At 42.3% G+C, this 25,525-nt stretch overlaps 1 protein-coding gene across 7 annotated transcripts in view; it reads left to right on the top strand.

Moving 5' to 3' along the window:
* The window catches only part of fermt2 (FERM domain containing kindlin 2), a 153,320-nt gene that overhangs the window by 51,838 nt on the left and 75,957 nt on the right, over positions 1–25,525 (top strand). For all 7 annotated transcript variants that reach the window (XM_086003197.1, XM_086003200.1, XM_086003199.1 and 4 more), the window contains exon 4: positions 4,213–4,353. In XM_086003197.1, the coding sequence (XP_085859323.1) occupies positions 4,213–4,353 (141 nt within the window). The remainder of the gene's footprint in view (positions 1–4,212; positions 4,354–25,525) is intronic.

The raw sequence follows: 25,525 nt of genomic DNA, 5'->3' as shown, positions 1-25,525 counted from the left end.
AACTTCATGTTTCAAAAAAGTGTTTAGGTATCAATGATTCAGAACTATTGAAGTAGCTAATTATTTACAAATGAGAATAAATTACTTGGCTGCTGTTATAATTGTCCAGGTTCAGCTTTGCTTCTGTTGCCTAGTCCCTAAGCTCTGGAATTCCCTGCCTAAACCCCTCCATCTCTGTATCTCTCTTTCCTCCTTTTAAGATGCTCCTTAAAACCTACCTCTTTGACCAATCTTTTGGTCACCTGCCCTAATTTCTCCTTATGTGGCTCGGTGTTGTGCTTGACTTGATGGCCACTTATGTTAATGAATTGCCATGTTCTAATAACCCTTTACATGAAAAAGTTCTACCTCCGCTTTTATGCTTTTAAGAAAATCTTCAAAAAGCAGATCTGATGCATTGCCTAGTTCTGGTTAACTTGCAAATCATTTTTGATGAGCTTGCTTGTGATTGATTGAAGCCCTAACTATAGTACACTGGGGGGTGATGGCACCTTTTCTCTGATGAGCCCTGCTTTAAGCATGGGGCAGGGTTATTTGATAATTGAATTTTCAACAAAATAGCAGTGAGATCTTCCTTTGGGGAAGAATGAAACCAAGAATAGCTCCTCCTGAAGTACAAGATTAGAAAGAAGTAGATGATTTAAATCGTCATGACCCAATGGAATGCTGTTTAGAATGTCATTATTAAATGTTACTAAATAGAATTTTAAAAAACCCAGCTATCTTCCTTGTATCCCTATACTGCTTTTCTTTCCTCTGCCAATTTTGTGCCTCCCTTCAACTCGTGATGGTGAGCTTATTTCCACTAGCCTGTTGTACTTCATTACCTATTATCAATACCTAGCTATCATTTATGTGTAAACTCTGATGTGTGTTGGCAGGCTATTTGATTGTGGTGGGAAGGACCAAATGAGCCCAGGTCCTGTCCTTGCCCAACATTCCCACATATAATATTCATGGAGGTCACTGGATAGCAAATGGGAAAGGGGCTGCTGATTTTCCAACAACCAAGGGTGCTGAGATCAATTGAGCTGCCTCCTTTCCCCCACTATTTTTCTTGCTGAGGTCTACTAACTCAGTAGAGTTGGAATTCAACCTACAACTTTCCTTGTTTGATGACTCGGCTACTTGCTGAGTAAACTTTGATACTTTTAGTCCCTTTCAGCAACATTGTTTTATACTTGAGGTTATGACCAAGTCTCCAATTACAGTCTATAGTCCTTGACATATTTTGAGGACTTTACAGAAAAAGTGCACAGCACAACTCCATACAATGTATAGCTGATTTGGACTTTCACCAAGCTTTTGATTTAAAAACTTCTATGAAGACTTCTAACTAAACTCAAAACTCTGGGAATCTAGAATGAAACAAAAGATTGTATAAGAAGCAGGTTTTAAATAAAATAAGAAAGCAAATGAAGGTTCTTGCTTGGCCTTTGTTGTTTCAAATCTAGGTACTGAAAATAATGATATACTTGTCAGATTTGCAGAAGGATTTAGCTCAGTTACACAATTGGTAGCGAAATAGCAAATTAAATTTAATAGACAACTGTAACCGTTTGAGTACTGGTGAAAAATGTGTGATACAAGCTTCCGGTCAATGGAATAGAATTAGCAATGGGAGACTTGGAAAGGGACCTGGGAGTAATAAAATCATCACACTCAATATCTAGACAATGTGGGAAAGAGTTTTTAAAAAATAAACAAAGCATTGCAATACAGCCAGAACAGTAGAATACAAGTTTACACTGGTTATGTTGAGACTTTACAATACACTAATACAACTATAGAAGCTTACAGCACAGAAGGAGGCCATTTGGCCCATCGTGTCTATTCTGGCTCCTTGCTGGATCAATCCAGCTGTGCTGTACTCGCCCTATAGCCCTGTAACTTTCTCTGCTTCAAATATTTATCCAATTTCTCCCTCAAAAGATGCAATGTTCTCTGCCTCAACTGCTCCATGACAAAATATTCCATGCTCCAACAACCCTCAAAGAAATTTCTCCTAATTTCTTTACTCACTTTTGATGCTTATTTTAAATTGATGACCCTTTGTTAACCAGCAGAAATGTTGTTGTTTCTCTATTTGCTATCAAATTTTCAAAGGTTTAAAAACCTCCTCCTGGCCTTCTCTGCTCTAGTGTAAGTACTGTAGTACCATTTCCCCAGTCTTTCCTCATAACTATGGTCTCGCATCGTGGCATCATCCTGGTCACTCTATGCTAAATGTTCCCTATGGCTTTAATGTCCTTTCTATAATTGTTGTATAATGGGACACCCAAAACTGCAGTAAGTAGTCTAACTGTGACCTAACCAATGTTTTGTTTAAATTCATCATTATTTCTCTACTCTTTTACACTATGCCCCTGTCTATAAAAACCCAAGTCTTTTTATATTGCTTTGTTAACTTGTACTTGCACTGAGGGAATGTTGGCGTAGAAGTTTGATGGTGTTGTACAAGGTTTTTGGGTGCTAACGGACCCTTAAACCTCCACTATGGCATGCCTGAAATCTGAAGCTTTACCACTGTGGTTCTGTTTTGAGGGGCAGGAATAGAGAAATGTCAATAAATCTGTTCTAGAATTCTATTGAATGTGGGCTAACTCGTTGCATACACTGTTGTTTCTAGCTGAAGGTGGCTAGAAAAGCAGCACCCTGGTGTGTGTTTACATAAAGTGAAGTATGAACTCCATTTTAATGTACTTGGAATAATTCTGAAGCAAAGCCTGCAAAAACTAACTGAGATGATGTCTCAATTTTTACTTAATGTATTGTATCCAAAAGTAAAAGTGCTAACTGATTTATTATTTCAGATTCAGTATAAGTTGCTCCAGCACCATTGTTGTACATCCATTTCACCTTTTGTGATTTGCAATACATTATGAAAACAAACTTTCATAAGAGTTGCTCCAAACTTAAAACTGCACAGGAATCTTTTAATGTTGCATTGGAGTCATATGTAAACCTTAATCATCTCTCTGTTGTGGTAGCATTTATAACTAACATGCAACAGTAGAAAAAGGGATGTTGAGCACTTTTTAAAAGGTCCTCCACATCCATGAAAAGCTGTCTTGCAAGCTAATATTCTGTTGAATTTGCATATTTCACTAGGATTTTCTTTTTCTATGGATAAATTGCTGATCTATGCCTTGTTTGGTGGCCCCGTAGTCTTAAGTTATTTTAGATGGTGAATTTTGGATTAATTCAAGGAAGACTGATCACAACTGAGTTTGAGTCTCTTCTCGCCCAATGTCCATGTGCATACATTTCTAGCACGGGTTGCTGGATAACAATCCGGATAGGAACCCTGGTCAACCACGTTTTTTCGTTTTATCTTGTAACACCCTTCCATGCCCTCCCCCACCCCAACCTCACAATTCCATTCTGATAGACTAGTTAGCTCAGCACAGATTGGGGATAAAAACTGGGACCTTCATGATCTATACCTGTGTGTATATTTTTAAAAATATATATTTTTCTCTCAAACTCCATCTATTTTTATTTTTAATGAAAATCCAAGCTGACGTCATAGTTTACAATGTTCACATGCTGTGTATTCCCTTCACTGGTGAGCAAAAAGCTATGTGTAGCATTCAATGCAGTAATTTGGTGTTTTATTCGGATTTTAATCAAATTTACCATTATCTATTTGTTTTTGCGGTGGATTTTTTGCTGCAACAGCTAGAGATTGAAACTCCACTGCTCTATTCCAACAGTGTGACTCGCCCAACCCCAAAGCACCCAATTGCACTGTGGTATTATAATTTCACAGTCCTGCCATTCAAATAACATTCTCATTTTCATTTCTTCATTTAAGCACAACATTTATGGTTTGGTTTATGTTTTACAACCACTATGAACTGAATAGAATCTGTTTTTGGACCCATAGAGCAGAAATCTGGACTGGATTCAAATCCAGGTCTCTTGATGAAAGGACAGCACTGTAACCTATCATGCCACTTTATTGCTCACTTGGACATGTTTTCAAGCATCCAGCAGCATGCCAAACTCTAAATCTGTTTTAAAATGATGTGCAGACTTGCATCAACATGATATTCTTGTGGTTCTTGCTCCAATTTCTACACCTTGCTTTACAAACTTCATTTTCAGAAGGTTTTTGTGTGAGCATTTTCTATGTTGCTGATTTTATTTGAATGTCTCGCCAATTGAATGTCTCCTCAATTATCTTCTGTTACTTTTCTATTCTAACAGATATAAGGCATCCTGAAGAACTCTCGCTCCTGAGAAAACCTAAAGATCCAACAAAGAAGAAAAAGCGAAAGGCCGATGAAAAAGACCAAGGTGAAGATGAGGCACTGGAATTGGAGGGACCTTTAATTACTCCAGGATCAGGTCTGTAAAAGTGCTCTATTATTAAAGAGAAAATGTTGTGCAGTTGAGAAAATATTGAATTGTTGAGCTCCCAGTCTGATTGGTTGGTTGAAGTTCAGTCCCTAGGCTGCATCCTTCCTCATCTGCATGATATGCTCCAGACTTTACATGCCACCTCCTATTCTACCAATGGTTTGGGAATCAAAGCATTTTGTGTAATTTGTCTCACTAAAACAGAGAAGCTAGACATGGACATCCAGCTCATAGTACAGTACTTGCATTCTGCAACCTCTATACAAACATCACTTTTCTTTGTAATTAAGTAGGTATTTGTCTTCGAGCACACCCAAACAACTTTGGTGGGGGGGGGGGGGGCAGAGAAAGAAAGGAATGAGGTGGAATCCTGAAATGCATAACTAGCTTTTTTTTAAACCGGTGTTTGAATTTTCTGTGTAATATTTCAAGCAATCTCAATTAAGCTTGAATATGTAAACTGGTCTATTTTTAAAATCGAAATTCCGTGTTTAAAAAAAATTGGCCTGTGCAGAGCAGTGGATCCTCGGAAGCAGTGATTCATTTACTTCTTGGGTCCTTATTACTGCACATTAGGACTTGAAAATAGTAGAAGCTGTCATTCTACATTACACTCCTCACAAACCTACAAGATCACTAATAACATCACTTCAGCAGAGCTGTGTAGAGAGTAGCTCCATTTCTGACTCTCTCTCTACCTGTGTGACCACTTGCTAATCTGACTATTACAGCTGGCATATGGCAACCGAACGTGCCTTGCAGCCCTGCACAGAGAGAGTTGTTATCAGGTGGGACCAGTACAAACGGGACGGTTTGCACCCGGGCAGGGCCGGGACCGATGTCCTAGGGGGAGTGTTTGCTAGTGCTGTTCGGGGGGGGTTTAAACTAAAATGGCAGGGGGTTGGGAACCTGAGCAGGGAGACAGAGGAAAGGGAAACAGGGATAAAAGCAAAAGATAGGAAGGAGAAAAACAAAAGTGGCAGTCAGAGAAATCAACGGTTTAAATCCAACGTGGCCACAGTAAATAATAATTCTAAGAGCGTTAAAAAAACAAGCCTGAAGGCTTTGTGTCTTAATGCGAGAAGCATTTGTAATAAGGTGGATGAATTGGCTGCGCAAATAGAGGTAAACGGATGTGATTTGGTTGGGATTACGGAAATGTGGCTCAAGGATGGCCAAGACTGGGAACTCAACATCCAGGGGTATTCAATATTCAGGAAAGATAGGCAAAAAGGAAAGGGAGGTGGGGTAGCATTACTGGTTAAAGAAGGGATTAATACAATTGCAATGAAGGATATTAGCTCTGATGACGTGGAATCTGTATGGGTAGAATTGAGAAATACGAAGGGGAAAAAAACATTAGTGGGAGTGGTATATAGACCTCCAAACAGTAAGGCGGAGGTTGGGGATGGCATTAAAAGGGAAATTAAAGAAGCGTGCAATAAGGGCACAGCAGTCATCATGGGTGACTTTAATCTACATATAGATTGGGCCAACCAAATTAGTAACAATACTGTGGAGGAGGAATTCCTGGAGTGTTTACGGGATGGTTTCCTGGACCAATATGTCGAGGAACCAACCAGAGATCAGGCCATCTTAGACTGGGTATTATGTAACAAGAAAGGATTAATTAGCAATCTTGTTGTACGAGGCCCCTTGGGTCGGAGTGATCATAATATGATCGAATTCTTCATTAAGATGGAGAATGAAGTAGTTGACTCGGAGACAAGGGTCCTCAATTTAAATAAAGGAAACTACGATGGTCTGAGGAGCGAGTTGGGTAGGATTGATTGGGGAATGGCACTCAAAGGGTTGACCGTGGATAGGCAATGGCAAACATTCAAAGACCGAATGGATGAGCTACAGAATTTGTTCATCCCAGTTTGGCATAAAAATAAAACAAAAAAGGTGACTCAACCGTGGCTAACAAGGGAAATTAGGGATAGCATAAGATCCAAGGAGAGGACATATAAATTGGCTAGAAAAAGCAATAATCCTGAGGATTGGGAGCAGTTTAGGAGTCAACAAAGGAGGACAAAGGGATTAATTAAGAAAGGGAAAATAGAATATGAGAGTAAGCTATCAGGGAACATAAAAACTGACTGTAAAAGCTTTTATAGATATGTGAAGAGAAAAAGATTGGTGAAGTCAAGCGTAGGTCCCTTACAGTCAGAATCAGGGGAATTTATAATGGGAAACAAGGAAATGGCAGACCAATTAAATACATACTTTGGTTCTGTCTTCACAAAGGAGGACACAAATAACCTCCCAGAGATGTCGGGGAACATAGGGTCTGATGAAAGGGAGGAACTGAAATAAATCAGTATTTGTAGGGAAATGGTGTTAGGAAAATTGATGGGACTGAAGGCCGATAAATCCCCAGGGCCTGATGGTCTACATCCCAGGGTATTAAGGAAGTGGCCCTAGAGATAGTAGATGCATTGCTGGTCATCTTCCAGAACTCGATAGACTCTGGAACGTTACCCATGGATTGGAGGGTAGCTAATGTTACCCCACTATTCAAAAAAGGTGGTAGAGTAAAAGCGGGGAATTATAGACCGGTAAGCCTGACATCGGTAGTGGGGAAAATGCTGGAGTCGATTATAAAAGATGTAATAGCAGAGCACTTGGAAAGCAGTGACGGGATCGGACAAAGTCAACATGGATTTACAAAAGGTAAATCATGCTTGACTAATCTACTGGAATTTTTTGAGGATGTAACTGGTAAAACAGATAAGGGAGAACCAGTAGATGTGGTGTATTTGGACTTTTAGAAGGCTTTCGATAAGGTCCCACATAAGAGATTAGCATGCAAAATTAAGGCACATGGGATTGGGAGCAAGGTATTGACTTGGATAGAGAACTGGTTGGCGGACAGAAAGCAAAGAGTTGGAATAAACGGGTCATTTTCCGAGTGGCAGGCAGTGACTAGTGGGGTACCGCAAGGATCGGTCCTAGGACCCCAGCTGTTCACAATATATATTAATGATCTGGACAAGGGAATTGGATGTAATATCTCCAAATTTGCAGACGACACAAAGCTGGGTGGGAGGGTAAGCTGTGAGGAGGATGTCGTGAAACTCCAGTACGATTTGGACAGGTTGGGTGATTGGGCAGAAACATGGCAAATGCACTATAATGTGGATAAATGTGAGGTTACCCACTTTGGTGGCAAAAACAGGAAGGCAGATTATTATTTGAATGGCAATAGATTGGGAGAAGGGCAAGTGCAAAGAGACCTGGGTGTTGTGCACCAGTCGCTGAAGGTAAGCATGCAGGTGCAGCAGGCGGTTAAGAAGGCAAATGGTATGTTGGCCTTCGTAGCAAGAGGGTTCGAGTACAGGAACAAGGATGTCTTGCTGCAGTTGTACAGGGCCTTGGTGAGACCGCACCTTGAGTACTGTGTGCAGTTTTGGTCACCTTACCTGAGGAAGGACGTTCTTGCCATGGAGGGAGTGCAGCGAAGATTCACCAGGCTGATACCTGGGATGGCAGGAATGACTTATGAGGAGAGATTGTGTCGATTGGGCTTATACTCACTGGAGTTTAGAAGATTGAGAGGGGATCTCATCGAAACCTATAAAATTCTGTCGGGTCTGGACAGACTAGATGCAGGAAGGATGTTTCTGATGGCCGAGGAGTCCAGAACCAGGGGTCATAGTCTAAGGATAAGGGGTAAGCCATTTAGGACTGAAATGAGGAGGAATTTCTTCACTGAGTGTGGTGAACCTGTGGAATTCTCTGCCACAGAGGGCGGTGGAGGCCAGTTCATTAAATATATTCAAGAAAGAGTTGGATATATTTCTTAAGGCTAAAGGGTTCAAGGGATATGGGGAGAAGGGAGGGACAGGGTACTGAATTTGGATGATCAGCCCTGATCTCATTGAATGGCGGAGCAGGCTCGAAGGGCCGAATGGCCTACTCCTGCTCCAATCTTCTATGTTTCTATGTACAACAAGTCACAAAGGAAGTGAAAAGCCAATTAAAACCCTCCCATCTAAAGTTCTACTTAGAGTACCACTGTATACCTCAGGTGTCTCGGCTGAGAGCCGCGCACACCAGATGGCCAGTGATGTAAGAAAACTACTAGGCACTTGGTCTGAGTATTAAACAAGGCTTTAATCAACTGTTTTTCAACATGGAGACCTAGTTGTGTCCTTCACTAGTTCCTGTTAAAGAATGTCCTGCACAAGCTGGGCCCATGCCCGAGTATTTATACTCTCCCTGGACAGCGCCACCAGCAGGCCGCCCAGTATTATTACATAAGTCATTTTCACATGAATGACAAGATTCATGTGAGCCAGCAGTAAGCCTGAGGCAGCAGGGTGCCTGTTCTTCAACTGGATGACAATGTTCTTCAACTGGATGACAAACCTCACATTAGAAGTGCAGTTGCTTCCTCTCCTCCGGTTGCCCCTAAGTTAGCACTTGTGCTAGAAATATGATTTCCAAGAATTTAGTGTCATATGAGAGTCAGCTGACATCTCACTCCACTGCCAAAGACCTCTATTTTTTGCCTATTGGCAGCAGGTCTCTTCAATGGAATTTTTCCGATGTGGAAGATAATCCGTCTGATTCTGTTACATAGTAGGTAGTCTTGTAGTCTTCAGGATAGTTTTCAGTTGCTCAATCCACGTACTGACATCGGCATGCATCTCAAAAGAAAAAGCAGAATAGCCATTTAGACGCCTCCAGTTAGACCTTTTTTATAAAGATATTTTTCAGTGTAGCGTCCTTGGTGTCTAGAATGGGGGAGATTCTTCAAGGAGGAGGAAGCAACGGAGAGACTTCATTTCCAAGAGCTGCCTCTGACAGGCCTCCAAGTAAAGGCATGCTGCTGGCTGTGGACACCAATTGCATCTCACTGATAGGAACATATGATCCAGTTAGCTCCGTACTTTTGGGTGGCAGTACAAAATGGCTAATGTGTTTCCTTCGGCGTACTGCTGACCACGGCATTGCTGACTTAATTGGCAACATGGTGCACTAAATAAGTAGCAACATGCACACCATTAGAAAAGGTGGTTTCTACAGGCAGTCCCTGATTGTAACAACCAGAATTGGACTTTGTGATTTAGGCCCTGTTTTCTCACTAATATAAAACCTACTCTGCCCATACAGGCTAACCAAGCATCTTTGTGCTCACTGGCCTGTATGGATCTTCCCCAGGCATTAAGGGCACAGCATATATAACTGCAAATTGCAACTCTGGAACTGCTATGCATTAGTACCACACGATCACAGCACCAAATGGAAAGTATTATGTTTCCTGCCAGGTGGGAATTGGTTACAGCATATTGAGGCACTTTAACTGTTTAACATCAGTCCTGGTAAAAGCAGTTATTAGCTAGCAGTTGTCAGCTACAATGTGTGTATGACTTCCAATACATGGGTTAAGTATCACACTTCCTTATTTGCATTTGTTTTTAGAAAAATGGAGAACACAACTTCCATGTAGTGTCATGCTAACTTGAAAACTTAAATGAATCATTAAGTGCATTGAAGTTTTATATGATAGGTGTGGTAATTTAGTCGTTGAAGCCAAATAGCTTTTATCAACCATTTCTTTTTATATCTCCAATTGATGGGCTGAAAAAGTATGGTTGTAGTGAATGAGAAAATAATTTCTGCCAACAGCCTTCCATATTCAGGAAGGTCTTTTCTGCTTTCAAAACATGCATATATTGTGTGTGCTACTTAAAACCACAGACAACTTGATTTATATATCAGTTTAGGAATGAAAAATGTACAGTATATATAGCAAGTATATTGCATTTCTTTATCAAATGCAGTAGTGTTGTGGTGAGTCTTATCTGTTGCATTTAAACTATTGGGAGCTACAGGAAACTTTGGTTTATCCGGAGGTTGTATGGCCGGAAACTTTGCTCTAACAGCAGAAATCAGCAGCCGTTTTAGTTAGTTTTTTTTTCTTCTCCTAGCATTTTGTTAACAGGCAGGCTCTAGAAAGTGTCTTTGGAGCTTCGCAACAGCTTCAGAGACGCTTCAAGGTACGGGCTGAGTGTTTACGAGCTGTTGCTGAGCAACAGTGTTTGTTGTCAAATACGGAGATTTTCATCTCCGTATGCTTCAACGTTGACTTTGCATGTCCGGCACTTTTGATAGATCGGCAACATGTCGGTGCCGGATATCACAACTTTTCCTGTACTTACATTTTATTTAGGACGTGAATTAATTTGGTTTTGGATCAAGGGCTCTAACTTATTTGCAATCTTCACAACCTACATTCCAAAAATCAACGTATTCTCTTTATGCTCTCCTTGTTGTAGGGTTTTAATAATACAGTTCCTTTTTTAATTTCCTGGTGATCTATCTGCTTATAAATGGCGAGAAGCTAGGAACTGTGGCTGGGCAGAGATTTAGGGGTCCAAGTACAGAAAGCTAGTGGACAGGTACAAAAAAATAATTCAAAAGGCTAATAGAATGTTGGCTTTTATCTCCAGGGGGCTGGAATACGAAGGGGTGGAAGTTATTTTACAGTTACAGAAAGCTCTGGTTCTACCCCATTTAATGTACTGTGTTCAGTTCTGGACACTGCACCTCGGGAAGGATCTATTGGCCTTGGAGGGGGTGCAGCACAGCTTCACCAGAATGATACCAGTGCTAAAAATGTTAAATTATGAGGACAGGTTGCATAGACTAGCCTTGTATTCCCTGGAGTATAGAAAATTAAGGGGTGATCCAATTGAGGTGTTTAAGATGATTAAAGAATTTAATAGGGTCGATAGAGAGAAACCATTTCCTCTGGCAGGAGAGACCAGAACAAAGGGGTATAACCTTAAAATTAGAGCTCGGCCATTCAGGGGTGGTATCGGGAAGCACTTCACACACAGGGTAGCGGAAATCTGGAAAACTCTTCCCCCCAAAAAGCTATAGAGGCTAGGTCAACTGAAAATTTCAAAACTGAGATTGATAGATTTTTGTTAGGCAAGGGTATTCAGGGTTATGGAACCAAGGCGGGTAGATGGAGTTAAGATACAGAACAGCCATGATCTAATTGAATGGTGGAACAGGCTCGAGGGGCTGAATGGCCTTTTCCCGTTTCTGTGTTCATGGTATGTGGTGTGATTCTTCAAGGTTTCAAAGCTCAGGGTAGAAAGATATCATTAAGCATTAGTTGGCGCCTATTCAGTTTCTCAGGATCAGTTCTTAACGTGCAATTTTCCACAGAATATGACTGCAATGGGTTACAACATCAACAGAAGTTCCAGCTTAGATCTTTGAGATATAATTGCAGATGCATCTTTGGTGCTAAAAATAGCTAGCCTTTGCACAGTACATCTGGATACAGAATGTAGCCACAGATTACCAGAGCAGAGATGGGCTGCTTTTTAATGAGATTATCAAATCTGTTAAAGGAATCCAAAATATTGAGCTATAGTCCGCAATGATCTGTTTTCCTAGGAGGAAAAATTTCTCCCTAGCTATTTCCTTATTCCAAGAATTAACAAACCTGTGATGTTCCACCTCTCTTGAGGAAGGTTAGGTTCTCAGAGCTGCTGGAGCCAAAATTCAACCATACTTGTTTTCACTCATAACCGACTGACGTAAATCAGACACAATTCTTCTGGCAGCTGGCCAATTAACAGCTTGGCCTGTTAAAGAGCTGCCATAATTGGTGACTACCATTCTGGCATTTTGATAATTCACTCAAAGTATGCAATGCAGTAAAGGGTTTGTTTTCTGGATTTGGCTTCATTTTAATTGATGAATTGATTTAAGATTGATAGTTGGAAAATCTTTTCAATATTTGCATCATTGGGGTTGTGTTCTGAATTTGATCAGTGCTCATTTGGAGTGGTCTATTTTGGTCTACCATCCCTATTTGGATGGGAAAATAGTTGAAAAATATCCCCTCATTTAGACTAATGTAAGATCAGGCCCTTCATTTGGCCTTTGACCCCAGTTTCAATCTTGTCCACAATTATTCAATGCTTTTCTGAGTATCATTTGTTTCTTACTCTTAAAATAGTTGTTTTCTTGCATTTGGTTCGGTGTGTGTTGATTAAGTGAGTTTCAAGCACTTGGTCTGTATCAGTTGTATTATTTGGACCAAGGCACACTTACCACTACTGCTTTGTTCATGCCAAAAAACAGGATGGTAGTTGGGTGTAAATCTTCATCCGTAGCTATTTCTGTACCATTTTTTTGGAGTGCATGTGTTGTCCATTTTCACTCCTATGTGTAGAACTTCACATATATCTATAATAAATTTCATCTGCTGTCAGTATGCTCATTTAGATATTATGGGCAGCTCATTCATTTGACCATTTTGCATTGGGTTCCTGAATCTAAGTCATTTATTTAAATTGGAACTACTAGTGGTCCCAACACTGAGCTCTAGGGCAACTTGCTCAATATTTCCCCCCTCAGCAAGCACCTGTTGTTTTCTAACCTTCAGGAAATTGCTTATCCATACCCAACACTTACCCTGACTCCCTACAGCTTTGAGCCTAACTAATAGTCTTTCACGTGAAGCTTTGTCAAATGTCTTCTAGAAAGCCTAGGTGCAGCAGGTCATGGGGCTTGCCACAGTCCACTTGAGATGTCACTTCCTCAAAGAAATTAAGGTGGTTTTAATGGCAGGATTTTCCCTTCTGAATCCATGTTGATTGCTGTTCACTAAGTTAATATTGTACAATTAAGAAATAACTCAAGTCAGTGTTGGTCATCAAATGGCTGGGGGCTACGTGTGATGTGATGAAAGCAGAGCTCATTCTGGCTTCCAGGATTATAGAACTATTAACATTTTTCACTGGGCCTGATATTGAAATTTAAAATGGAACCATGCTGCATTCTGAAAGGAACTTTTATCTTGTCTTGCGGTTTAAGTGTAAAAGAGTGTCATATTTGAAAGCAGAAGCTTACTGTGGAGAATATCAAGGCTGCAAATCTGGGTCCCATTGTTCTGTGGTCGTGTGAATGTGCTCCGCAATTAAAATACTGCTCGGGATTGTAACCCTCAATGTTAAATGTCTATTTGATGCAACAGACGGAAGGAATCAAGCTTTTTTGGCTGTGTCTCAAAATATACCTATTTTACAAGCTATAATTTCTGTTGGAATATTAAGTAAAAACAGAAGTTGTTGGAAATATACAGCAGATCCATCAGTACCTGAAGAATACAGCTGAAAATACAAGTTAACTTTTCAGGTCGAGACCCTTTGTCGGAGCTGAAAAATATGAGAGTTCTTTAATAGGAGTGAACAAAATGTTAAGCTTTTTATTTGTACTGCTGGAATGCTAAACCTGGAAACACTTGTGTATTTTTCCTCCTTCAATATATACTTTTTTGAAATCCGCAAGCTTGGGGCAAGACAAAAATATACCCAGTTTCTTATTGTGAGCTTATTGCCGATGTGCATTACCCAAATTTGTATACTTGTATGTTTCTCAGCAGTAACTCTAAATATTAATTCTTTTAAACAAAAGTTTAATTTACTATTGAATAATGGGTTCCTGCACATGGCAATAATGGGTTCCTGCACATGGCGATGATGGGTTCCTGCACGTGGCAATAATGGGTTCCTGCACATGGCGATGATGGGTTCCTGCACGTGGCAATAATGGGTTCCTGCACGTGCCGATGATGGCCATGTATTTTATGTATAGTACAAGGGTTTTCTTTGGCAGCCTCATCTTCGAAGCTACAAATAAAATGCGTATGTCAGAGCTAACACTGCAAGCTGGTGAAGCTCTTTGTCGTATTGGAGCAGCATATTTTGTGTGCATATTTGTAGTTTTTTTTTAAATTGAATAATAGGAGAACTCATAAAATGGAAGCCTTCACTCTCTTGGTTTGGAATTTTTGGTCATCCCTGGCAACTAGAGAGTTGTTATTTCAAAGGCTGCACTAGGAAATATATCAAACCTCATTGCTAATGCTTTGTGTATCCCAAGCTCCCGCATGATATTACGTAATTGTTAAAGACCAGGCTGTGTGTGGATAATTTTTTTTCTTCCATATATAGTATACTAAATGAGTTGCAAGAAAAATGAATACAACCTATTTTAACCCAGCATCACTTATGTTCTATAAAATGAACAGTACATGAGTTTTAACTTTTTTTCACCGATTACCAAATGAATAGCACATTCATTATTTTTCTTCATTTTGACTAAATTAGACTAGATTACTTTTTAAACCCCAAGAAACAAACTGTTCAGCTTCACTGATGGGCCATCAGTAAGACTTTGTATGATGCATACTTTGGAGGAATTTGGGAGTTAGCTTTTTTTCAGTTTTCTGTCACTTATTAATGATTGCTAAATATTTTCTGTCTGAACTTTTAAAACTCCAGTTAAATTCTTTTGAGATTTATTGCAAATGAAGTCTGATTCTTTTAACAAAACTTGCTGATCATTGACATTGCTGTTACTGAGGGTTCATTCACTTAAGTTAACTAATTTATCCCAAGCTTTTTATGAATACTAGTGGAGATTCTGCAGAATTGCTCATGGGCAATATCGACTTCAAGCCTGGAGGCTATGTGTTGGTTACTGGACAGCAGTAGTAGAACACTACACTGTGGGAGTTGGGGGCAAGGATACGGATGGGATAGCAATATTGAGGTGTTTGCTGCTGCCACTTCATTTGCAGGTCTGTCTTTGATAGTTGGCTGTTGTTGCTGTCAGCGAGCCTCAGCGGAGGTGTCTGACAGCTGGTCATAGAATGTGTGCTGTGACTCCAAGTCTCTGCTTCGCTAGTAACAGCGAGGGATGTCTTTGAGAGGACTTTGGCAAGTGGTAGAGGGGGTGGGTAAGAGAAGTGGCAATGATCCTGGACAACCGTGTCAAGAACCTCCTGAATTTCTGAGACTAGTAATAAGATTCTGTTTGAACCCCTGTGTTCGAATGCAATTGTGGTTATTACTAAAAGAAGGAAGATCCTAATGTGCCTGAAATCTAAAGAGGTGCATCAGTGGTTCTTACGGATTGTCGGAGCATGTGTGTCTGATGCTCTGGAGGATAGTAAAGCAATCCGAAAGGAGCAATTAGGATTTTGCATGAGGGGCATGTAGGACGGGTTGTAAAGCTTGAGAGCCCACTTGCACTACTTTCATCAGTGTTCATACGTCTTTCAACCTGGTGCTTTATCATGATGTTGGAAGCTATGAGGGTACAAAGCCAAATTCTGGATTTTATCCCAGATTTTTACTCCAGCTCCAAGATTTGTGTTTAAAGGTAGGCTGAGAGTCTCCTGTCTATCTCTCAAAATCAGATGCGATATGGTTGTCCACTGTTACCCATCCTATTTGATGTCTTAATTGATGGTGATAAGTGGCATCATATGGGATGGTGTCAGAATATATGTTTCAGGCATTTCTGAAAATATTGCAGCATTCCTTTTCACATGATATTTAGTTGCTGGTAAAATCACCTCTGGATCTACTGCGCTCTACTCACTAACTTGAACAATTGGCTCACCAGTAGATATGGTGGTGACGGTGAGCACTCCCAAATATAATATTGTGGCCTTGGATAGATCAGGAGGAGCTCTTAAAGTTCTTTGGAAAATACAAGGGGTACAACTATTGATCCATATCGGTACTTGGGAGTTTCGGTGAATGAAAACTTCAGCTTGGCCATTCCTTTGGGATCATGCCAAGAAGGGGTGAAGTGTGATTTGGCCTTTCTCATCTTTCTTCACTGATTGCAAAATCCCAATACAAGTCAGGCTTGAGGCGTCTTAAGGTGTGTCCAAACAGTTTGTGATTCAGAACTTCCAGGCATGTGATGCTAGGTCTTCAGACCTTGTGCAAGATCCATGACCAAGCTGTGAGGAAAATCTGTGGCAAAAAGAGAAAGTGATGAAAGCAGGTCAGCAGCCTACATGAACCTGTTGTTTGAGTATCTTGGAGGTCTCCGATCTCAGTGAGAACACCTCTTTACAAAAGTTGCTTAAAAGAACTAGGATTAAGTAGTTGATGAAGGATATTTATGATATGCAGCATTGAACTTTGACATGAACATCAAGGTGACTAGAACAATACAAACTGCCATGTGTAGGTCCTACCACACTAAAAGCAGATGTCTCATAGCTGCTGTGGAAACTGGGGACAACTGGTGCAGGATGATCATACCTGGAGAATGGGTATGAGAACACATGCTCCTATATCCAGGGCTTAAGTGCTATCGTGATTTGAGAGGCGAGTAGTTGCTAAAGTTCCATATCTCCAATTAGTTGAACCACCATTCAGTGAGATGTAGTGTATGTCCATGCCAGTGTCAGAAGGATGATGGCAGTGCACTCCTACCTTATTGTGAATTGTGTTTTCTGTTGTCTCACTCGTGAGGAACTCCTGGTATCTGCTGTCTGCTTAGTAAAGGCTTAACCCATGCCTGTCATTTGTCCAACGACAATTTAGTGACTATTCTGTTTGCATGGGTGGATGCAAGTACAGTCTCTTTGGAGTTAAGGTGGTTTCAAGATGACACGCCTGGAAATGAAAGCTCAGAACCAAGTTTTAACGCCCTATTACCTGAACCAGGTGAGTCTGCAGTCCTCCTGGGCACTGTTAGAAATTGACCAACAAGCCTAGCTTACTCAGTTAGACCTGGAAGAGTAGACCTGTCACCTGTGGGTAGGATTCTGCACACTTTGTTCCAGTTAGCCCTGACATTGACGGTGAAAGCAAATGTCCTAAAGTTAGGGTGGTCCTAACTGGAAAAGCAGTTGCAAGCAGTACTTCGAAGTTGCATGGTGTTTGTTGGTTAAATTCCAGTAGTTACTCTGTGTACAGGTGACTGCTAGGCTGCATTGAAGTCCTCTGGACTTTGGTAAGTCAGATACATCTCTATGGGCTCCCCATATATTAAAGGTGGATGTGGATTTCTGCATAATTTGATTTGGAGACGCTTAAATATAATGGATTACAGTTGGTGATAGCTGACCAAAAAAATTGCTTCCTTGCTGTGAATTTACAGACCTATAAATGTTTCCATAATCTTTACTTAATATCAATAGTAGAATGTTGAAGGACAGAGACTTGCAGAAACCTAACCAGGGTTGGGATGATGGGGCCATCAGTTGCCTGTTCACTCTGGCATGTGTCTGGCCCATATTCACTCGCAATCGCTGTTGCTGTGAATCTTTGGAAGGGGTGTCTAAGAACTGTCTATCCTCCTCTGACTGAGTCCCTATGATGTCTCATTGAGTGCAGGCATGGGAAACTGTATATGGTCAACTTCTGCCTTTAGTTTTTGAATCTGGTTGCCACTACCCAATCTGAAAACAAAGAGGGACCATTAGGAGTAAATGTTTTGAAACTTTTTTTAATTGAAGCAATTTTGTGACCTGGCTTATAATTAGTCAACTATCAAATTCTGTCTTGCAGTAGTTTTTTTTTCTTATGCAAAATCTTTCCTATTTTCCAAAAATCATATCCCATCTGCAATGAATTGTTAACGGCGACTACTTTTATCGCCAAATTACAAGTTCATCAAACTCTTATCAAAAGCAGCTTGTCATTTGTGTATATGCAATTCCTGCAGTATCTGTACTTAGTTAAAATCATGCTTGCATTAAGTGATTTGGCGCAGAACCATATATAGGGCTTCCTATTGTGCAGCCTTGGAAGAATTGAAGAGTATGCAGTCTGATTTATGGTGACATAAAGTTGAAAGCTGCTGAACATTTTTTTGCAAACTTTCACAGTGCATGCTGTCTGTATAGAAGTTTGGTCTGCTGCCCAGAGCATTCTGCTCCATAAGAATGAATCATAGAGTCATACAGCACAGAAGGTGGCCATTCGGCCCCTCTTATCTATGCTGGCTCTTTGAAAGAGCTATCTAATTAGTCCCCTGCTCTTTCCACATGGCCCTGCAACCTTCATCGTCGCTGGGCTAAATCCTGGCACTCCCTACCTAATGGCGTTGTGGGAGTACTTTCACCACACGGACTGCAGCGGTTCAAGAAGAAAGCTCACCATCACCTTCTCCAGGGCATCTAGGGATCAGCAATAAATGGGTTTGCCATCCCGAGAATGAATTTTTACAAAATATCCTATTTCCTTTTGCAATTGAATCCACTTCCATAAGCCTTTCAGGCAGTGTGTTCCAGATCATCACAACTAGCTGCATAAACAACATTTCTTGTCTTCCTCTCCCACTTGGTTCATTTTTGCCAATTATCTTAAATCTGTCCCCTCTGGTTACTGACCCTGCTGCCAGTGGCAACAGTTTCTCCCTATCTGCTCTATCAAAGTATATGACTGTACAACTTTCAAAGCAAGAAATTAAAATGTATTTGAAGAATCTGCAGCAATCTCATAGATGAAGGAAAGGAAATGCTGAAGCACGAAAATGGAGCCACAAATGGGTTTTTTTAACAAGTGGGTGGATTCTTGCAGATTAAAACTTCCATATATCTGTGATTCCAGATAAATTTTTAGGGAATGGAGAGGTCGGTGTGGGCAATGCAGTTTCCCTGAAACGTGAGTGACCTGCTAGGCCACTTCCGAGGGCATCGACCATATACATGTAGTGAAGTCTTGCCAAAATAAGGGTGCAAAATGGACCTGTGGAAATTTATTGAGTGAGATGCCTTGGGGATCAGAGACTCCATGCAAAGTGGTAACATTTGCAAATGATGCCAAGCTAGGAAGGGCAGTGGATTTGGAAGAGGCAGCTTGGAAATTACAGAATTAGTTGAAAAAGGTCCAAGTGGGCAGAACAATGGCAGATTAAATGTAATGCAGACAAGCGTAAAGTGCTGCACGTAGGGAGAAAAAATAGACAACTGCCATACTCCTGGAATGGCGTTGAAATGATGAAAGATGAAGCTAAAAGAGACCTGATGCTAAAGGTATCCAATCAATGCAGAGGAGCAATCAACAAAGTCAGTGGGATGCTGAAGTGCATAGCCAAAATAGTATAATACAAGTCAGAGGAGGTAATGATTAAACTTTATATTGCTCTAGTCAGACTGTACCTTGAATACTGCGTTCTGTTCTGATCACCAAGAGACCCTCGAGCAGTGGAGCCAAAGCAGACAAGAGCCACAATATCAGATATAAGCTATGAGGAAAGACTGAAGAAACTTGGGATTTTCATTCTGGAAAGTGGGCATCTGAGAGGTGATCTTAGAGCAATATAAGAAGTTAACCAGGACTATTACTTTAAATTAAACTGTGGGAATAGAATTTGGGGACACTGATTCAAACTAGAGAAAGCTACCTTTTTAAAACAAATATTAGGAAATTCTTCTTCAAACAAGAGTAATCAACTTATAGAATAAACTTTCATAGTTGCTGTATTCAGCAAAGTCTATGGGCCCTGACAACTTCCCGGCTGTCGCTCCTCTAGCCAAGCTGTTCCAGTACAGCTATAACACTGGCATCTACCCAACAATGTGGAAAACTGCCCAGGTATGTCCTGTCCACAAAAAAACAGGACAAATCCAATCTGGCCAATTACCACCCCATCAGTCTACTCTCAGTCATTAGCAAAGTAATGGAAGGTGTCGTCGACAGTAGTATCAAGCGGCACTTACTCACCAATGACCTGCTCACTGATATAAGAAGTTAACCAGTTTGGGTTCTGCCAGGACCACTCTGCTCCTGATCTCATTACAACCTTGGTCCAAACATAGACAAAAAGCTGAATTCCAGAAGTGAGGTGAGTGACTGCCCTTGACATCAAGGCAGCATTTGACCGAGTGTGGCATCAAGGGGCCCTGGTAAAATTGAAGTCCATGGGAATTGGGGAAAACTCTCCACTGGCTGGAGTCATACCTAGTACAAAGGAAGATGGTTGTGGTTGTTGAAGGCCAATCATCTCAGCCCCAGGACATCGCTACAGGTGTTGCACAAGGCAGTGTCCTAGGCCCCACTATCTTCAGCTGCTTCATCAATGACCTTCCCTCCATCATAAGGGGAAAAAATGGGGATGTTTGCTGATGATTGCACAGTGTTCGGTTCCATTCGCAACCTTTCAGATAATGGAGCAGTCTATGCCTGCATGTAGCAAGACCTGGATAACATTCAGGCTTGGGCTGATGTGTGGCGCAAACATTGCCTAGCACTTAAGTGGCAAGTAATGACTATCTCCAACAAGAGAGCATCTAACCACCGCCCCTTGACTTTCAACGGCATTACCATCACCAAATCCCCCAGCATCAACATCCTGGGGTGGATGGGTGGGGGGGGTCACCATTGACCAGAAACTTAACTGGACCAGCCACATAAATACTGTGGCTACAAGAGCAGGTCAGAGGCTGGGTATTCCACGGCGAGTGTCTCCCCTCCTGACTGCAGAAAGCCTTTCCACCATCTACAAGGTACGAGTCAGGAGTGTGATGGAATACTCTCCACCTGCCTGGATGAGTGCAGCCCCAACAGCACTCGAGAAGTTCAAGACCATCCAAGACAAAGCAGCCCGTTTGATTGACACCCCATCCACTGCCTTAAACATTCACTTCCTCCACCACCGGCGCACTGTGGCTGCAGTGTGTGCCATCTACAAGATGCACTGCAGCAATTCGCCAAGGCTGCTTTTACAGCACCTCCTAAACCTGTGACCTCTACCACCTAGAAGGACAAGGGCAGCAGGCGCATGGGAACAGCATCACCTCCAAGTCACACACCATCCTGACTTTGAAATATATTGTCGTTGGGTCAAAATCCTGGAACTCCCTCCCTAACAGCACTGTGGGAGTACCTTCACCACATGGACTGCAGCGGTTCAAGAAAGCGGCTCACCACCACCACCTTCTCGAGGGAAGTTAGGAATGGGCAATAAATGCTGGCCTTACCAGCGACATCCACATCCCATGAATGGAAAAAAAAAAAGTAGTGAAGGCAAAAACCCTGAACTCTTAAACAATTAGAGGCTATAATTTGGGGGGGTGGAGGAGGGGTGGGAAGTAGGTAAGATCTCCCTAGATGGGGGAATCCGGATGAGCCAACTGCCTTCCTCATCCATAATTATCTTTGTGATCTTGGATGTCCTACAGGTTTCCGATTTTAAATTTGCTACTGTAGTTGGCTGTTGCACCCAATTAGGTTATGGTATTAAATAGCTTGGTCCTGTGATTTCTTTCTCAATATAGTTTTCTAAAGACCCATTCCAACATTTAACTTATTTGTATTAATTTCTTCTGGTATGTTAAATTTTGCATTTAACTGTTCGATACTTAACACTGATGCTCTAGTTTTCTTAGGTCTTGAAGGAAAGTTTTTTTAAAATAAAATGTTGCTGGAAATGGTAGTAAACAGTTCAGTCGTGTCCCTTCTGCTTCAGCTAATAGAACCTGTTGTCTTCCAAAGAAATCTAATTTTGAAGTTGGGGGATATTTAATAGTTTTTAATTCGTTGCACAAAAGCTGATTGCGCACATAGCTAGAGAGAGTAAGATGTAAACAAATCTGTTATTTACTTTCTAAACAAAGATAAATCTGGAGAGAATTGAACCTTTTGAAACCTGAACCATGTTTGTCAGCATGCAGATGTAGGAATGTTTTTAGGGTTGTTTCTCAATCTTCAAATGAAGTCAACTTCCACATACCACAGGATGAAGCCTAGATTTGTGGGGGATGGGGTGGTGGAGGGGAAGCAATGGGATGGATATTGCTCCTTTTGTTTGAGATTTCTAGCTTTGGCATGTTGCCCATGTGATCCTGCCTTTTCCAGCTGTGTGAAGATGTCTCCCTTCAGCTGGCTGACCATTATTCTTCAAGTGGGATGGGGCAAATCACTGATAACTAACGCATAACAGTTAAGTAATTAATTACAAAATGAAACTTCTAGTATGAGGGACTGTGGAGCAAGATGGATGGTAACTGGAGGATGTTTTAGTTTCAAGAGTTACGGTTTTGTACTGGTAATTCTTTCCAAGATGTAAAATGAAATGGAACTCTGGCCGATTGGGTAGAAGAAAGTGTCATATAGCCATTTGTAACCATCCAATCTTTTGAACAGATGGTTTGAATGATTGATTTCAGGAAAACTAATATTAAATTTCTTCCTGATTTTGGTTCATGTCAAACAATGGCAAAGATGTCCATATCTAATTGAACTATAAAGTAACAGGACTGTTACTTTATAGTTCAATTAGACATGGACAAATGGCTCGGTAGCACCACTAATGACCGAGCTGGCTGAGTCCTGAAGGACATAGCTGCCACTTTGGGTCTGCAACAGGTGGTGATAGGTTTTTCCCCTCATGTTGGTTCTACTTGACCTCGTCCTCACAAATCTACCTGTTGCAGATGCATCTGTCCATGATAGTATTGGTAGCGGTGACCACCGCACAGTCATTGTGGAGACGAAGTCCCATCTTCACACTGAGGACACCCTCCATCGTGTTGTGTGGCACTACCACCGTGCTAAATGGGATAGATTCAGAACAGATCTAGCAGCTCAAAACTGGGCCATCAGCAGCAGCAGAATTGTATTCCACCACAATCTGTAACCCCATAGTCTGGCATATCCCTCACTCTACCATTACCATCAAGCCAGAGGACCAACCCTGGTTCAATAAGGAGTGAGGAAGAGCATGCCAGGAGCAGCACCAGACGTACCTAAAAATGAGGTGCCAACCTGGGGAAGCTGCAACACAGGACTACATGCATGCTAAAAAGCGGAAGCAGCATGCTGTAGACAGGGCTAAGCGATCCCACAACCAATGGATCAGTACAAAGTTCTGCAGTCCTGCCACATCCAGTCGTGAATGATGGTGGACCATTAAACACCCTTACGGGAGGAGGAGGAGGCTCCATGAATATCCCCATTCTCAATGATGGTGGAGCCCAGCACATGAGTGCAAAAGACCAGGCTGATGCATTTACAACCATCTTCAGCCAGAAGTACCAAGTGGATGATCCATATCGGCCTCCTCCTGAGGTCCCCACAAACACAGAAGCCAGTCTTCAACCAGTTCGATTCACTCCACGTGATATCAAGAAACGGCTGAGCGCACTGGGTACAGCAAAGGCTATGGGCCCTGACAACATCCCGGCTATCGTGCTGAAGACTTGTGCTCCAGAACTAGCCGCAACTCTAGCCAAGCTATTCAGTACAGCTACAACACTGGCATCTATCTTACATTGTGGAAAACTACCCAGGTATGTCCTGTCCATAAAAATCAGGACAAATCCAATCCGGCCAATTACTGCCCCATCAGTCTACTCTACCTGGTTGAACAACGGCATCCCTGACACCACCATCCAGCTAGAAGGACACACGGTCTTCCGCGCCGACAGAACTGCAGACTCCGGTAAGAGCAAGGGAGGCGGTTTGTGCATTTACACCAACAATGCCTGGTGCACTAACACGGACATAATCGATAGATCCTGTTCTGCTGATTTGGAATTCCTCATGGCAAGGTGCAGACCCTTCTACCTGCCTCGGGAATTCACGGCTGTTATCATCACTGCGGTCAACATCCCACCACACGCTAATGCCAAACTAGCACTGAAGGACCTCTACAGGGCCATCAGCGAACAACAAACTGCGCACCCAGACGGAGCTTTTATCGTTGCGGGGGACTTCAATCACATAAACCTAAAATCTGTACTACCAAAATTCCACCAGAATGTTTCCTGCCCCACAAGAGGGGAGAACACACTGGATCAAGTCTACACAAGCATTGTATAGATGCTTATAAGGCCATTCCCTGCCCCCACCTTGGGAAGTCTGACCACACCTCCCTGTTTCTAGCCCCGGCATACAAACCGCTCATCAAAAGAGTGAGAACATCAGTGAGATCAGTGAAAGTATAGCCAGAGGGGGCAGTCTCGGAGCTTCAGGATTGCTTCGAACGCACTGATTGGGGCATGTTTGCCCATAATGACATCAAGGAATACGCATCCACAGTGCTATTCTACATTAACAGTTGCATCGAAGTCGTCACGACCCATAAAAATATCAGGACATACCCCAACCAGAAACCCTGGATGAACGGAGAGGTCCGCTCGCTGTTGAAAGCACGCGACGCAGCATTTAAATCTGGCGACGCGGCGGCTTACAGTGCAGCTAGGACCAACGTAAAAAAGGGTATCAGGACTGCCAAAAGGAAACAGACACTGCGGATAGAGGATCATTTCCACAACAACTCGGACCCCCGGCGCATGTGGCAAGGCATCCAGTCCATCACTGACTACAAGGGCAAAAACACCAGCCCCCCCCCCCCCCCCGGTTAGCGATGCCTCCCTTCCGGAGGAGCTTAACAACTTCTACGCTCGCTTTGACGGGGACAACAGGGAGCCGGCTACCAAAGCCTTGCCACCCCTGGAAGACCAGGTGCTCACTCTGTCGACCTCCGACGTAAGGGGTGTTCTACGCGGAGTGAACACACGAAAGGCTGCTGGACCCGATAGCATCCCTGGACGGGTACTCAAGGAATGTGCTGACCAGCTGGCTGATGTCTTCACCGCCATCTTCAATCTGTCATTGGCCCAGGCAGTAGTCCCTACATGCTTCAAGACCGCTACCATTATTCCTGTGCCAAAGCAAACGGCTGTGACGTGCCTGAACGACTATCGACCTGTCGCACTCACACCCATCATAATGAAGTGTTTCGAGAGACTGGTCCTGGCTCACATCAAAGCCAGTGTTCCCACCTCTCTCTTGACCAACACCAGTTTGCCTATCGTGCAAACAGATCAACGGAGGATGCAATCACAACTGCTCTACACTCTGCACTGTATCACTTAGATGGTAAAGAGACCTACATCAGAATGCTGTTCATAGACTACAGCTCAGCATTCAACACTATCGTCCCCAACAAGCTGGCCACCAAACTCCACACTCTTGGCCTGAACACTTCCCTCTGCAACTGGACCCTGGACTTCTTAACAAACAGACCTCAGTCTGTCAAATTAGGTAACCACACCTCCCCGCCGACCCTGAATACGGGGGCCCCACAAGGATGTGTGCTGAACCCCCTCCTCTACTCCCTCTTCACCCACGACTGTGTGGCTGTTCATGGTTCCAACACCATCAAGTTTGCGGATGATACCACGGTAGTAGGCCTGATCACCAACAACGATGAGTCAGCCTACAGGGAGGAGGTCCAGCATCTCGTGAAGTGGTGCGCCGATAATAACCTGGCCCTTAACATCAAGAAAACCAAAGAAATCATTGTGGACTTCAGGAAGTCTAAAGGCGGAAGTCACACCCCTATCCACATCAATGGGGCTGTG

This window comes from Somniosus microcephalus, chromosome 12 (genome assembly GCF_052327205.1).
Source record: "Somniosus microcephalus isolate GS21.2 chromosome 12, FLI_Smic_1.0, whole genome shotgun sequence".
NCBI classification, from domain to species: Eukaryota; Metazoa; Chordata; class Chondrichthyes; order Squaliformes; family Somniosidae; genus Somniosus; species Somniosus microcephalus.
This window is presented reverse-complemented; position numbering and strand designations above follow the sequence as displayed.